This window comes from Octodon degus, unplaced genomic scaffold (assembly GCF_000260255.1).
Source record: "Octodon degus isolate 3935 unplaced genomic scaffold, OctDeg1.0 scaffold00001, whole genome shotgun sequence".
Classification (NCBI taxonomy): Eukaryota; Metazoa; Chordata; class Mammalia; order Rodentia; family Octodontidae; genus Octodon; species Octodon degus.
In genome coordinates, this window is record NW_004524577.1 from 34,624,642 (window position 1) to 34,639,259 (window position 14,618).

Sequence of the window (14,618 nt, forward strand, 5' to 3'; positions counted from 1 at the left end):
GAGAGATTCTGATTTGTGTCTTTCAGTTGGAGAAGTGAATCAGCTGTGATTTGGTTTGGGGATGAAAAGATTTATTTGCTAGAAATCTGAAACATTCCTTGGTATTTTTTCCTTGATACTGCCCACTAATTTTCTTTTGCAGAGGATTAGCGATTTACAGTTCAGTCATTTCAAATTTAGCACCTATGAGATGCTTGACACAGGCATTGCTGAAGAGAAGTCTGTAAAACGAAGGCCCTGTCGCATTCCTCAGGGAGAAGGGACAGTGTATGTTACAGCGAGGGTGACCATCTGTGTATGCGCAAACTTTTAAGACTTATTCTTACATATATTTGTTTTCAGTGTTCTGTGGTGATCTTGCTGAGGGTGAAAGCCCATATGGGGAGCACGGGGGAAATTTGGGATATAGTGACTGGGGAGTGCACCCCCGCTGTTAGGCACAGGCCAGGGAAGTGAACGTCCTGGAATACACCGTGTGGCCCTTCACTGCAGAGTGGTCCCACCAAACTTTGGAAAAGTCTGAGCAGCTGTTTTAGGTGAACCACACGTGCGTGCACGCACACACACACACACACACACACACACTATAGTTGTTAATCCTATAGTTGCACTGAGTAGACCCACATAGTTTTGACCCGGAGCAACTTCTCTATCAATTCAGCAAAGGTGCAAAAGAAGGGAAGAATTCATTTTGTTATAGCTGAAGATTGACTCATCCGCCTAATTTCAGAGGAAAAGCTTATTCTAATATAATGCTCCCGTATTTATTTCCACAGTACTGTAACTTTCATGCAGCACTCTATATTAGAAACACCACGGTAAACACATAGCATTTGCCATTTTCTGAGTGCTTTGTGTATATGTATATAAGGTGAATACTATTATTATTCTCATTTCCTCGATGTATAAATGGAAAGTTTAAATTACTTGCTTAAATTTAAAGTTTAAATTACAGTTAGTCAGTGGTAGTGTGATCTAAGCCTTTTGACTTTTTAATGTAGCCATGTACTAGCATTTTGTTATTTAATATATACTTATTTCTCCTTTATGTTACTAATAAACTATTAATGCTTTTAAATTTGTAGGAAATGCTTAGTCATATATATACATACATATATATATATATATATTTATTAAAGAATCTATGTAGAAATTATACCTAGGAATTTCATTCAAGATAGTAGAACACTTCTTTTTATTTTTTGGCGGAACTGGGGATTGAACTCAGGCCCTTGCGCTTGCCAGGCAAGTGCTTATTCTACTGAGCTATCTCCTAGGCCAGTAGAACACTTCTTACAAAATGGAAAGAGTAATTTAGCTTGAACTTTGAAAGAATCGAACAGCTGATAGTGGCTAACGTAAGGAGGGAGGGTCGTGTGTCCTGGGGTCTACCGAGCCTGGGGATACGGGAATGTGATTTGGATTTACAGTCATTACTTCTTTTCATAATAGCGACTATTTATGTAGTGCCTGTGTTAGGCTGGGCAGTGTGCTTTTTGTTTTTGTATTAGTACATGTCTGTGGTACGTAGTAATTACATCTGTTTGGGGGAATTATTATCAGGTGATGCGTACTTATCCTTAAATGACAGGGTGTGGCACTCTGGCCAGATCTGCAGGCTGTGCCCACCCCTTGCTCCTGCCTGGGATGCAGGGTGCGCTGCTCCCCACGTCTCCCTCACCTGCCCCCTTGTACTGCTCCCTGGCTGGCTTCCTCTCACCAGCTCCCTCGCTACCCATGATTTTCTCAGAAAGGCCCTCCCTCACCATCTTACCCTGTAGAAACCTATGTCCCTAACACTTTGTAGCTTCTTCACGCCCTCCTTCTCCTTTGCACGGAACACCTCAGCAGGTGAAATGGATGTAAGCTGCAGGTGAAAACCCTTGAGTTAGTTGACGGTAGTCCCCAGCACTGAGGGCGCTCTTTTGTGTGTAGTAGGAGCTTAATACGTACTAGAATTTGGAGAAGGGCTGGAATAATCTGGTCTTGAGATAGGCTCTGATTAAAGTCTGACCTTGAAAGATCCATTTGAGGTAGGCAGAGTAGACAAAGATGCTCTTTCAAGTATGCAACTAGTGAAGATAGAGGAGTGGAATTTGCTGGATCTCGAAGGAGGGTGGCGTCCACCCCTCGCAGAAAGCAGGCAGAGCTGTAGAAGAGCACATGGAAACAGAATTGCAGTTGGAAGCTAGAGTTAGCGGTCCGGAGCCCACGAGGGGTGTTGGTGACATGGCGCGGCTGTGCTGCCTGCTTGTCACCCACTACCTTAGAAGGCACAAGGTCACTGGATTTTAGGAAAGTTGAGCTGGCATTAGAGTCCAGTGTGGGACTGGTGGGCGGGCGAAAGCCGGAGACAGCATACAGGTTGAGAAGCAGTTACAGAGCTTTGGGTCTAAGACATGCCATAACTGAAGGGAAGCGTGATATATTAAAAAAAATAAACAAACTTGAGAGTTTGAAAGAAGCTGGTAGAATGGAATCATTAAAATAAGCACTACCATTATCACCTGATGTCTGTTAATCATTTATTGTGAGGCATTTATCTAAAGTGCTTTGTGTATATTACCTCATTAATCCTCCTAATAATTTCTGTTAATTGCTGCATAACAGATCACTTCAAACTTTAATGCCCAGAATGAGCAGTTCATTTTTATTAGCTATATAGGTCTTGTGGGTTAACTGGGCCCAGTCACACGTTCTCATCTGGGGTTCCTCATGGTCTGTAAAGTCATCCCAGGAGCATAGTGAGCACACTGAGTTGCAGATGAGATAGAATTGTCAACATTTTGTGTAAAATAGGATAAAAATTAGATTTCTCTACTCAGATACCTCTTTGGTAAGTAAAAATTAGAGTAGTAGAATCCCAAACCAAACAGAAAAGAATTGAGATTTCTGATCAGACCCTCCCGTTCAAGGTGTGTCATACACAAGCTCAATTCTGTATTCCCAAGTCATTCAACTGGTATAGCCATGAGGACGTTCTCTTCTGATCCAATTACTGATTTGAAAATCTGTGCACGAGACCCCACGCTCTTTATCCGTACACAGCACATTGGGTTTTAGATCCCTCTTCTCCCCAGTCAGGGTTTTAATCAATGATGTCCACACTTAGACTTTGGAAGTTGTAGAGCTCAGCCATAGGTAGGCCCCACTCTCGCTCTACTTGCCATGGTGTCCCCATGGACTCCTACTAGCATGGCAATCTCAGATCTTCCTCTGGGCTGGCTTGGGGACCCCCGTGCTGTGCTCAGAAAGAGCAAGGGTCAAGGTCTGCGGCTGCTGATGACTTTGGTCACGAAGGCCAGTTGGCACAGCTGCAGGGTATGGTGGCCCTGAAGGGGGCATCTTTGCATACGAGGTGCCGTAAGTTTGGGGTCACCTAAAAGGACTTGAAATTGGAGTCTGTGTTTATGGTACCTGGGTGAACTTGGAAAATCATTTTTATTTCCAGGTCTCACTCTAAGTAGAAATAGGGGATTAGGAGAGGTGACATCAAAGGTATTCTCTATTCCCCTCTTTCGGAATCTGTGGGTGGAGGTGACGGGAATGGGAGAAATAGCTTTTGTATTGGAAGGGAGTTAGTCAAAAAGTGGGTGGGGGAGGAAGAAAGGTAACATAGAAACGAGCATGCCAGGGCTGTGGAAGGGGCTGGTAAGGATGATTTCTTCTACACATCTGACAGAATGTGATCTTCCTGAATGGTAGGGAAGTGTCTCAGACTTTAAGGGCAATTGGAAGAAACATAGGCCCACAGAATGCATAGAAATAGTTATGAGAAGAACTACTTTAAATAGAAAAATACCTCACAGTTTTGAGAAAGTTTTTTTTTGTTACTGCCAGAGCATTTGAAAAAGGGGTGTGTATCTTACATTTGAAAATAATTGTACTAAAGTTTTAAGTCAGAAGTACTCATTTAAGACTGTAGGCTTTGGGACCGAGTCTTTGTGGAGATACAAAATTAAGCAATTAATAAAAACAGGCAAAGGAGACAAGGACAGAGAAGGGAAGAGAAACATCAAAGTGGTCCAGCATCTTGGGAGTTGTGTGTGCCACACCTTGAACGGGATGAGTGGTTGTGAGTGACTAGACAAAGCCCAATGCCTCAGAGACAGTAAGAAGAATGAAAGACCAGGCCAAAGGACTGTGCTTCAGGGCAAGTTTTAGTCGGACATGAGGGTTTCAAATTATTTTACAGAGGACTAAGGGGAACTTAGTAAATGAACCTGGTAGGAGTGACCAACTGGCAAGTAGAGCTTTAGCAGCTGAGGACCTGTGGTGACAGAAAGGCAGCAAATACAGTGACTTCCTGTGTCCACAGGGGACACATTTCATAGCCACACTGACTGCCCATGATTCAGTGCATAGTAGTGAACCCTACATATGGGGCATTTTTGTGATATATACATGCTTTTAATAAGGTTTAATTTATATAATAGAACATAGTAAGATCCCAAAAACTATAGCAGGATTGCAACACTGTACTATAATTAAAGTTATCTGAAATTTATGCTTATTTCTGGAATTTTCAGCTGACTGTTGAAAATTCAAAACTGTGGAAAGCAAAGCTGCAGATAAGGGGTCTGCTGTATTCTATGGATGTAGATGATGAGTGTAGATTAACATAAATGGTCATGCTGCAGAAATATTTAAATGGCGGGAACCCTGCGGAGTCATCCCAGGAGCATAGTGAGCAAAGTGAGTTGCAGGTGAGATAGAGTTGTCAACATGTTATATAAAATAGGATAAAAATTAGATTTTTCTACCCATAGTACCTCTCAGTAAGTAGAAGTTAAAGTAGCAAAATCCCAAACCAAACAGAACGGAATTGAGATTTCCGATCAGACCATCCCGTTCAAGGTGTGTCATACACAAGCTCAATTCTGTATTCCCAGGTCATTCAACTGGGATAGCCATCAGGAACGCTCTCTTGTGATCCAATTACAGATGCAAAAATCTGCGCACGAAACCCCACGCTCTTTATCCGTACACAGCACATTGGGTTTCAGATCCCTCTTCTCCCCAGTCAGGGTTTTAATCAGTGACATCCACACTTAGACTTTGGGAGTCGTAGAGCTCGGCCATAGGTAGCAGCAAAACCAAAGCACCAGAGAGCAGCCCTGGCACGCAGGTGAAGGGGTGTGGCATCGTTTCCATCTGCGTTCTGCATGTTGGTCCTGTTTTATAATCACTGTGCTTTAAAAAAATGGTGGGCAGGGGAAAGACCATAGTTACAGTTACGTCACCAAGAAAACCACTTGTGTTGAATTTAAAAAGGGAAGCAACTAAAATGCGTGATTGTCATTTTCAGAACCACTTTTATGTGGAAGGAAAGAGAAGTCGGAAAATACTCAATGGCTCCACAAGGACTGGCATTCTTCCTTAAGAGTAGGTTGTGAATGAACAGTGGTCGTTATCCCCGTCTGGGGTAGGGAAGCCTCATTCATCTTTCGCAGCGCAGCCCCAGAGCTGCAGGGAGAGCATTATTAAATGGTATTCTTGGGCTAGGAGGAAAGCCTCCAGAGGCTTGCCCTCGCCAGCCAATCACAGAACCATCTGCTCCGCCGAGTCCACGTCCCCCGCCCTCTCAGAGCAGGGATGGGATAGGATTGGTGCACAGTTGAGGTTCTTTGGGAGGGGTATCGTGTCGTTCTTCCCTGCTTCCCTGCAGTTCCTTATTTGGTAGCTTTTGACAGAACTAGTCTTTCTTGCAGCTAAGCATCTTGACATACATTATTCATTCCGCCCTGGACCTGGGCGAGAGAAAGATGCAGACCCTTAGACCTTTAGCTATTCCTTTATTGTATGAATGTTCCTTATCCAGAGCAGTTGTTACATTTTGTTCCATTCTGGAGTTTTACAAATGGCATGTGTTCAATGGGAAGGCGGCCGGATGGGACTTAATGCGAGACGCTCCTATATGCACCTAATTACCAGATATCTTTAAAATCCCACGCAGCATGGCTTGTGGAGATTGTTGAAGTATCAGTGTTTTGAAGACACACATTTTAGGTCTTACTGACAGACTCATAGAAATAGTCAAAAATGCCTGAAGCAAACTATTTATTGTCTGTGTCTTGGGGCTACATAAAGGTAAGATTGATTGTGCCTTTTGAAAACTCTTGATTACTCTGATTACATAACTGATGATTTTAGCAGATTAGAACAGTATCTAAGCCTTTTAAGTGATGGTATGCTCTTCCCTTAGACATGACCCAGAAAAGAAACATATGGGCTTTTTAGTGTGTAAGTTTTTAATCAGATGAAGTTTGCATATTGAAATAGAATTTTGATGTGTAGCAGTCCTTCTGTCTGCTATATGGTGTAATTCTGGGTTGTGCTTTTAAATGTCAAGTTAATTAAATTCATTGCAAATACATTATTGGACTAGATTGCTTTTTCTTCCATATGGATTCTGGCCAGTATGTAGCATTATACAGTTAATTTGTGGCTCTTTCTAAACATCTGTACTATAACCTGACGAACAATTTTTAACCGAGGGCCGGGGAGATGGCTCAGCCTGAGTTCAATCCCCGATTCCGGAAAAAAAAAAAAAAATTAACCATTGAAGAGCTATAGATGGAATTAAAAATTAATATTACTTGATGATCTAACCAATATTTTGTTAAAATGAAAACTTGATTATCTGCTTGTAAAACTGAATGTTTATATGATACTGCTTCATTAATTTCAAGAAAGGAATTCACTGTGTTTAATAGAATTGTGCCCGTGGTAGAGAATTTTTGCCTGGCTGAGGACTGAGGTGAGCCTAGCCCTGTGGTCTGTTTCCATGGTGAAGGCGAGAGGGAGAAAGCCTTCAGGCAGAGCGGGCATCATTTCAGAAGAGAGCCTTAGCCTTGGATATTTGAGCCTGTCCCCACACACTTTCAAAGACTCGTTTTCCATTACTTTGAGGACTTTCAGATTGAAATGTCTCTTTTTCTTTAAGAAGGCAAATTTTCCCTTTCCTATTGAGTTTTATTTTAATTTGAAGAAATTCAAATATGCTTCAGTTTTGGTTGTCCAAATCGCGATGTTTTTCATCTCCTTTTCAATTTTTGACTGGTTAGATTTCTAAAATGTTTCTAAATGTGTAGATTTTTTGAATCTGTTGAATACTAATAATTTCTTGACCAAACATTTTTAAGTAAGTAAGAAGCACTTATAATCACTCCCGAATTATCCATTTAGCTTTAGCCAGCTCATATTTGATGCAGTTTTGTACAGCTTTGTGTTAATGTTTGAATTAAGAACAATACCTCTGAGTCTCTTAATGTAAAATTTTAGGATTTATCTTTTTGAGGAAAATTTTTGCTGGATAGTTTTGTGTTTGTTTCAATACTTATAATTAAAACTTTTAAAAAGGGCCAAAATAGATATATTTGGTCTTCTCTTTTATGAAACAAATACAGTGCTCTTTTAAATAGCCTTTAATATTGCTGCCTTCTAGACCCATAGTGCACGGCAGCGGAGACATTAAAGGATTATTAGCAGAGAATTGTGGAGAAACAAGCATTTTCTTAACGTTTGATCTGCTGTATATACTAGGAGACTGTGTAATACATGCTGACATGATACAAAATTACAGAGGATTGCATTTCAGAGTATTTTATTAAATACTCAGCTTCCTTCACAATCTGAAATGCAGAACATAAATTAGCTGGAATTCCAAATTGCAGCGTGCAGATTCAGCTGCGTTTTCTCGCTTCGCCTCAAGTGCTGCACGTATTCTCCTGCCTGGTGAGAACAAAGGGCTGGAACACCTCCCCTTCCAAGTCAGCCTCTTTTTTTCTTAGTGACCATGGTATCCTATGTTGTTTTCAAACTAGTTAGGCTAAAACCTGAGTATTTCATAAGCAGAAAATATTGTGGTCGCTTTTTAAAAATGTTCTGCATTCCAAGCGTTTTTATTGAAAAGCAGTTCTGTGTTTTGCCTTTTCTCAGTCTGTTAGTGCGCATACCCCGGGCAGTGGTGTTCTGGGAAGCGTGTACTGGCTTTTGCATTCTCCTTTGCTCCCACCCTGGTAATTTTATTAGTTATCTTAATGAGTGCGACATACTTTTCTAAAAATCTGAGAAATTCCACTGATATCTAAAGATGGCTTAGGCTCTTGTTTATTAGTACAGCGGCCTAATGATGTGCTGAGAAACTCTAAAACCAATTCTGAACGTAAATTGGTAATGCAGAAGGCCTCATGGTCATTACTGTCATTATTAATTTGGCTTCCCTAGATTGAAAATGTGCTATCGGTGTCAAAATGGTAGACATTTTTGCTTCCTTTTGGAAAATACCTTTATGCTATAAGTTAATTGACTTGCAGAAAATTGACTTTAGGAAATCCAGCATCTTCCCATCCTTGGGAAGAGAGTGACTTATTCTAAATGTTGTATCTTATAATTATATATTAAAGTTAAATCAACTCTCGGAGCATTGTACAAGCCTTGGTAGAAGGACAGGTATGTTATCAAGGATTTCGCTAATTCCTAGTTTGGAGTTTTGAATGAAGAGGAGCGTAGTTGTGTGGTAAAACTACATCTGATGCAGGAGTGCTCAGTGGAATATGCAATCTGTTGTTTTGTTGGTCCTCACAGTAGACTCCTTTCACTGTCATTGTTTTTTGTCTTTGTTACATATTTTGATGAATTATATAGGCAAACTTCCAAAAAAACTTAGACTTTTTTTTTCGTAGTCTTCAAAAAAAAATCAACATCTACAGGTAGCATGAAAAATCTTTCCACTTGGGCATAAAATGTTTTTCACGCCAGGTTGTGTACAGTTTAGGTGGTGCTGAAAACTGGTGTTTTCTGTGTAATTTTTCCAGTTGTTCTCAGAAGGCTTTTGTCATATTGTTGAGTTGCACTGAAAGAAGTGCACTGTGGGCCACGGTCACCCACCCAACTGCCTGCCGTGAGTCTGAAAGCAGTAACTGTTCCATAATGTTTTATGTAAAAGGCTTTGTCATGGCCAAGTAGTTCTTAATAGTGACTTTATTTCATCACATGGAAAGTGAAAGGTCAGAGAGGTACTTTAATGAGCACATGATTAAAATGGCTAACACACACTGTCCTTTGAATGTGTTTTCTCTAATGAATAGATTTTTCCAAGGGTGAATTTTTTTTTTTCTGTATTTTAGGGAAGGGTCTACAGGGTATTCAGGGTCACACTACTAGGTCAGATTTGTAGTAATCCACCTGTTTACAGCGTCCCAAGAGCTGGGATTAGCGTGTGCCACCATGCCCAGTCTCAATTATTGTCTCAGCACACCCTGGGGGGCAGGGCCAGAATGGCAGGCCCAGGGATTGAAACCCCAATTAATCCACTGAGTTATTGGCCAGCCCTTCCAAGGGTAAATTGTAAGGCAAGGATTTTTTCACCTGTGAGAGATTATAAATGATAGAATGTTTTTGAAATACAGCCACAGTTTTCCTTATGAATACTGCCCTCAGTTCCTTGTGCTTCACCTGTGTCCAGGTGATACAAGTCAGTCACTGTTATGATGGGTCCAGAGGTCGGGAACAGAGTGCAGAAAAGGGTGCTGGGAGAAAGACTCAGATAGGACCAAGCACATGTACATCCCAGGTTGAACATGAGATGCTTTCATCTAATTGGAAAACAGCCAGACCTTGATTCAGAAAATGTAACTTGTGAAGATGATCAGAAAATACTTGGGGGCTGAGGAGATAGCTCAGTTGAATAAGCACTTGCCTGGCAAGTGCAGGGTCCTGAGTTCAATCCCCGGTACCACAAAATAAATAAATAAATAAATAAATTAAAAGAAAACACTTTGAACACTTGTATATATTTTTATGAATATTCTTACTCATTAAATTTTACTTTTTCCAGTAAATAATAGTATGTAATGTTCAATAAAAACAAGCAGAAACTCCTATTTTTTATATCATATGATATCAGTATACATACAAAGATAGAAAAATAATAGAACAAATATAGTTAAACCATTCGTGGGTATCTTTGAGCAGCAGAGATTTACATGGCTTTTTTCTTTGCATAGCTTTCTGGGTTTCTGTTGTATGTATATGTTTATAATTAACAAGATGTAATAAAATATAAATAAGGAAAATAAAACTTGAGATTAAGATCCCTAGAGCCGTAAAGAAAAAACTAGGACTTGGACTCACAGGGGTCAGTTCTTCATTTTTTTTTTCTTCTGTATTTTAGGGAAGGGTCTACAGGGTGTTCAAGGTCTCACTACTAGATCGGACTTCGGTAGGCTTGGGATTGAACCCCCTGCACCTGCTTGCAGGTGCTTTAATCCACTGAGCTCTTTGGCCAGCCCTCAGTTCTTCATTTTTGCCCGCAAGCAAATGTTCATATGCATTCTCTATATCCAGCAGACTATTGTTTGGGGGTTCTGTTGCCCTTACTGTTTTGTGATTATAGTTAAATTTCTATACCTAACTTAGATGCTCTGTAATACCAACTGTGGAAGAGATTTGTTAAACTGCTTTTGAGTTCCGCCACCTTTGTGTTTTTGAAAACTCGCAATAAACTCACTTTTCCAAAGTTACACGGGGATTTAGAATGAAACTCAGATACTTAAAGGCCACTAAAGAGTAGAGTAAAATGGGCTTGAATTTTTAGGTAAAGTGTCTAGTAACATTTACCTGTTGAAAAGTTTGTTACTGTGTGTGTAGAGCATTGTTAAAGGACTTGTTAGAGCCAGGGATATAGCTCAGTGGCACAGTGTTTTGCCTGGCAAGTGTGAGGTCCTCAGTTCAATTTTCAGTACCAAAAAATCTCAGAATTGAAATAAGACATATTAAGAATTAGTACCTTATGGGGAGGGGAATATGAAATCTTGGGAACTTTCAACAATAGGAATGGCACGTGCTGGTGGGATGTATTAATACCCGAGCATCTTTGGATAAAGTAGGCACCATGGCTGCAATAAAATAAACTGTGAAGTAAGCAACTTGAATTTTGAAAGCAGAGTTGTTTGCTGTGTTGTGGTTTGGGACCTGGAAACTTGTGTGAAGGCTGAAGGCCAATGAATCTCATACTTCTTCATTGAAAAAAAAAAAAAAGCTTTTAAAAGGAAATATTATACCTACAGTATTTGCTCAAATAGTTTGTTTCTTCACAGTCTTTAAAAAGTATTCAGATAACGCTTTCCTTTTTCCTCTGAATGAAAGACTAGTTTGCAACCTTGACCGATAATATATTTTAAGTTCTGGTAATTATAAATTGATAGCAGTGTAACATGTTGAGTTTTGTACCAATACTTTTGTGCTTAATAAGTTGGATTTTGTTCTGTAAATGGTAATAATACCTCTTAACTTTTTATTCTTTTCACTACTGATGTCATACAGTGTCAAAATCTGTGTTGTTTATGGCAGCCACAAGGTGCTTGTGTCTATTCAAGTTGAAGGCAAATGAAACTAATGAAATTCAAAATTCATTTTCTCATTTTCACTAACCAGATTTTAAGTGCTTAATATGTATATGTGCCTAATGGTTATTGTCATGGACAGTAGAGATTTTGGTGGGATGTTTGTTTGTTTTGCAGAAAAATTCTGCTCTAAATTGTCGTGTCTCTTCCAGTACCTCAGAGTAGGTTTATGCTACTTTACTTACCATTTGCTCTTCTCTGAGTTCATTATGCCCTTTTGCTTTTCAGTTTAAAAGGATGCTTAATCGGGAGCTCACCCATCTCTCTGAAATGAGTCGGTCTGGAAATCAAGTATCAGAGTATATTTCAAATACGTTCTTAGGTGAGAATAACAACAACACAAAAATTTGGATTTTCTTTAAAATTGTTTACTTGTTTGTTTTTGGAGGCCAACTGGAATGCTAGCTAGCTCATTTTGGAAACCACATGAGTTTTTCCCATTCCATTTGTTTTACTCTCCATATTAATAACTTGAGACTGTACATGTCTAAAACTTTAATAGCATGAGATGACAGTATATTTTCATTATATATTCATTTAGCAATGCCAGATATTAAACCCACAGTGTCATATATACTAAGAGGTGCTTTTCCTCTGAGCTGTGTCTCCAGCCAGCTATTTTTTATATAGTAATAAACTGTAAAATATATTTTTATATAGGCATACATTCAATGGATTCTTTTCATATGCCACGATATATATTTGGTATCTGTCCTTGATAACTTGAAAGCCTAATAGACACCAACCCTAACCAAGAGGTGGGCAGAGACAGCACAACTGCTGGCGAAAAGCACTAGCTAAGAGAATGGTGTTCCGGGGACAACCCCTTTGTCTCATTTGAAAAAATAAAGTGTGCTAAATGTAAGTCAGGAATTTGAGTATCTTGTTTGTTTGGATTTACATTCATCCCACAATTTCTCTAGCACATCATTAAGTAGAAATTACTGCACCTGCATGATGTACACAGAGGAATCAGGATAGCTCACAGCCCTCACAGTGGCGGGTGAACATATTGAGACATCTTTTGTCCTTTACTGTAGAAAACAGCAAGTAATATATGTGAAAAGTCACCCACTGAATACTGTTTGGCATGTTCTGTGGTCCCCATCAGCCCTAGTTATGTCATAGGTCCCATCCCACCAGCATAGAGAACTAAAAAGCAACAGAAATCATCAAATCATTCAGAACTGCTGTTTCATGTCCTACAGTATGACCTTAATACACTGCCACCCTCAATCCCAGCTACCTTTCAGTTAGCTGTTAGGCGCCTACATCTCTGTTTTCATTACATTTGCATATGAGGTCTCTAGCATTTTAAAGCATGTGTTGAAACTGAAGTCCTTTACTATGGCAAGAGCAGTTTTCACGGCACTAACTGGATTTCAAGTGGGAGTAGAGGTGGTGTTCTGTTCTCTGCAGACCTGTTGGCGTGGGTGTTGCAAAGGTTTTGTTGGGATCTTGTATCAAAAGGTCACCACTTGGACACTTTATATTAATGAATTAGTGTTTTGTTTGTTTTTTTGCTTGTTTTCTTGTTTTGAAGATCTCAAAATAAGTCTACATTGCATTGTAAACACTCTATGAGTTAAAGTATGACTGGAATACGTAGTGATCATTTAAACCTGTAATTATGCCTAGGAGGCTTATAAAAACAAGTGGAATTTATAATAAATGTAGAACATTTTCTAAATTTCTTAAGATAAGCAACATGAAGTGGAAATTCCTTCTCCGACTCAGAAGGAAAAGGAGAAAAAGAAAAGGCCCATGTCTCAGATCAGCGGAGTCAAGAAGTTGATGCATAGCTCGAGCCTCACTAACTCAAGTATCCCAAGGTTCGGGGTCAAAACAGAACAAGAAGATGTCCTGGCCAAGGTAGGTGATTTCAGTGAGTGTTTATTTTAAGTGTGAAATAATGCCTTTTCCTTCACTTTTATACGGATGGAAAATTTATTAATATATGTGAACTTTTTCTTTTCTTTTTTTGGAAAATGGAAATATGCTTTATAAGGCTTTGTAGGTTATTTGGGTTTTATTAATATGTAGATTTCATAGATGCTTGGTGTATGCTTTCTGCAACTACTTTTTCTTTTTTTTGCAATGTCCCTGTTTTTTGATCTAGAAGTCTCCCATCTCTTCTGAGTTTTAAAAGGACAACAGAGTTTATGTGTGTAAATTTTATCCACTAAAGAAGTGGTTTGAAATCAATGTTCAGAGTACAAGAGAATCTATTATGTTGTCCAAATCCTGACATAGTAATACTCAGTGTCTGTACATTGAAGTTAATTTGCCTAAAGTTTGCCTCACTTAACAGTGTCTGTGTTACATCGAAAATGAATCACTGTTTGGAATAATCTAAGTGTCTTCGCACCGAGTCAGTGGCTGGGAGGCTGTGCTTTTCGTCCCAGTTCTTCCCCACCCTGACTGTGTGGCATCTTCTCCCGCCGCAGGAGCTAGAAGATGTGAACAAGTGGGGCCTTCATGTCTTCAGGATAGCGGAGCTGTCCGGGAACCGGCCCCTGACTGTCATCATGCACACCATCTTTCAGGTGACGCGGGGGTTCCTTTAGTTCAGGGACTTGCTCTCTGCACTGTGGTGTATGTGTGGGTTTTGTCTTCCTTGCCGCTTACTCTTTCTTGCTTATTTTTATACTTCAAAAAAAGTTCTTATTTGCTCCTTTATCAAGGGACAAAAAAAAGATACAGAAAGGTGGAAGCTTGCTATCTTTTTTCCAAAAGTGAGATACCTATGGGTGTATTAAAGCAATCTGCTAAAACAGCCACTTAAAAATCTTCTTCATGACCTGAACTTGCATGGGTAGTGCCAGAGATAGCCTCAGACTATAATTTCTTTAGCCTGTTTTTATTTTTTTTTTTCCTGCATTCTGCTGTTTTCTGTATCCATTTGTCATTCTTGTGGAGCTGTGTCCCAGCTTAAGGAAGACTTAAATGAGAATTTGAGGCCAGGCTGCTTCCTTCAGGTGGAGCAGGAAGCCATCCCCAGCTCAAGTGTCAAGGTCCAGCTGGGGTGACCTGGGGCTGGCCCTTGCAACTCCTCTGTGGCACCTGCTTGGCCGGGGATGCCAGGAACTCTGGAGTCCTTTCCAACTCCACCAGGTTCGATATAGCACCCTTAGTCTCCAGGAGGACAGTGCAAGTATGGTGGATCCCAGTTTCTTTCTTTTCTTTTCTTTTCTTCTTCTTTTTTTTTTT

General features: G+C 39.9%; 1 protein-coding gene across 12 annotated transcripts in view; it reads left to right on the forward strand.

Annotated features, from left to right (window-relative positions):
* The window catches only part of Pde4d (phosphodiesterase 4D), a 1,527,171-nt gene that overhangs the window by 1,489,922 nt on the left and 22,631 nt on the right, over positions 1 to 14,618 (forward strand). For all 12 annotated transcript variants that reach the window (XM_004623069.2, XM_004623068.3, XM_004623070.2 and 9 more), the window contains 3 exons: positions 11,637 to 11,730; positions 13,108 to 13,280; positions 13,856 to 13,954. In XM_004623069.2, the coding sequence (XP_004623126.1) occupies positions 11,637 to 11,730; positions 13,108 to 13,280; positions 13,856 to 13,954 (366 nt within the window). The remainder of the gene's footprint in view (positions 1 to 11,636; positions 11,731 to 13,107; positions 13,281 to 13,855; positions 13,955 to 14,618) is intronic.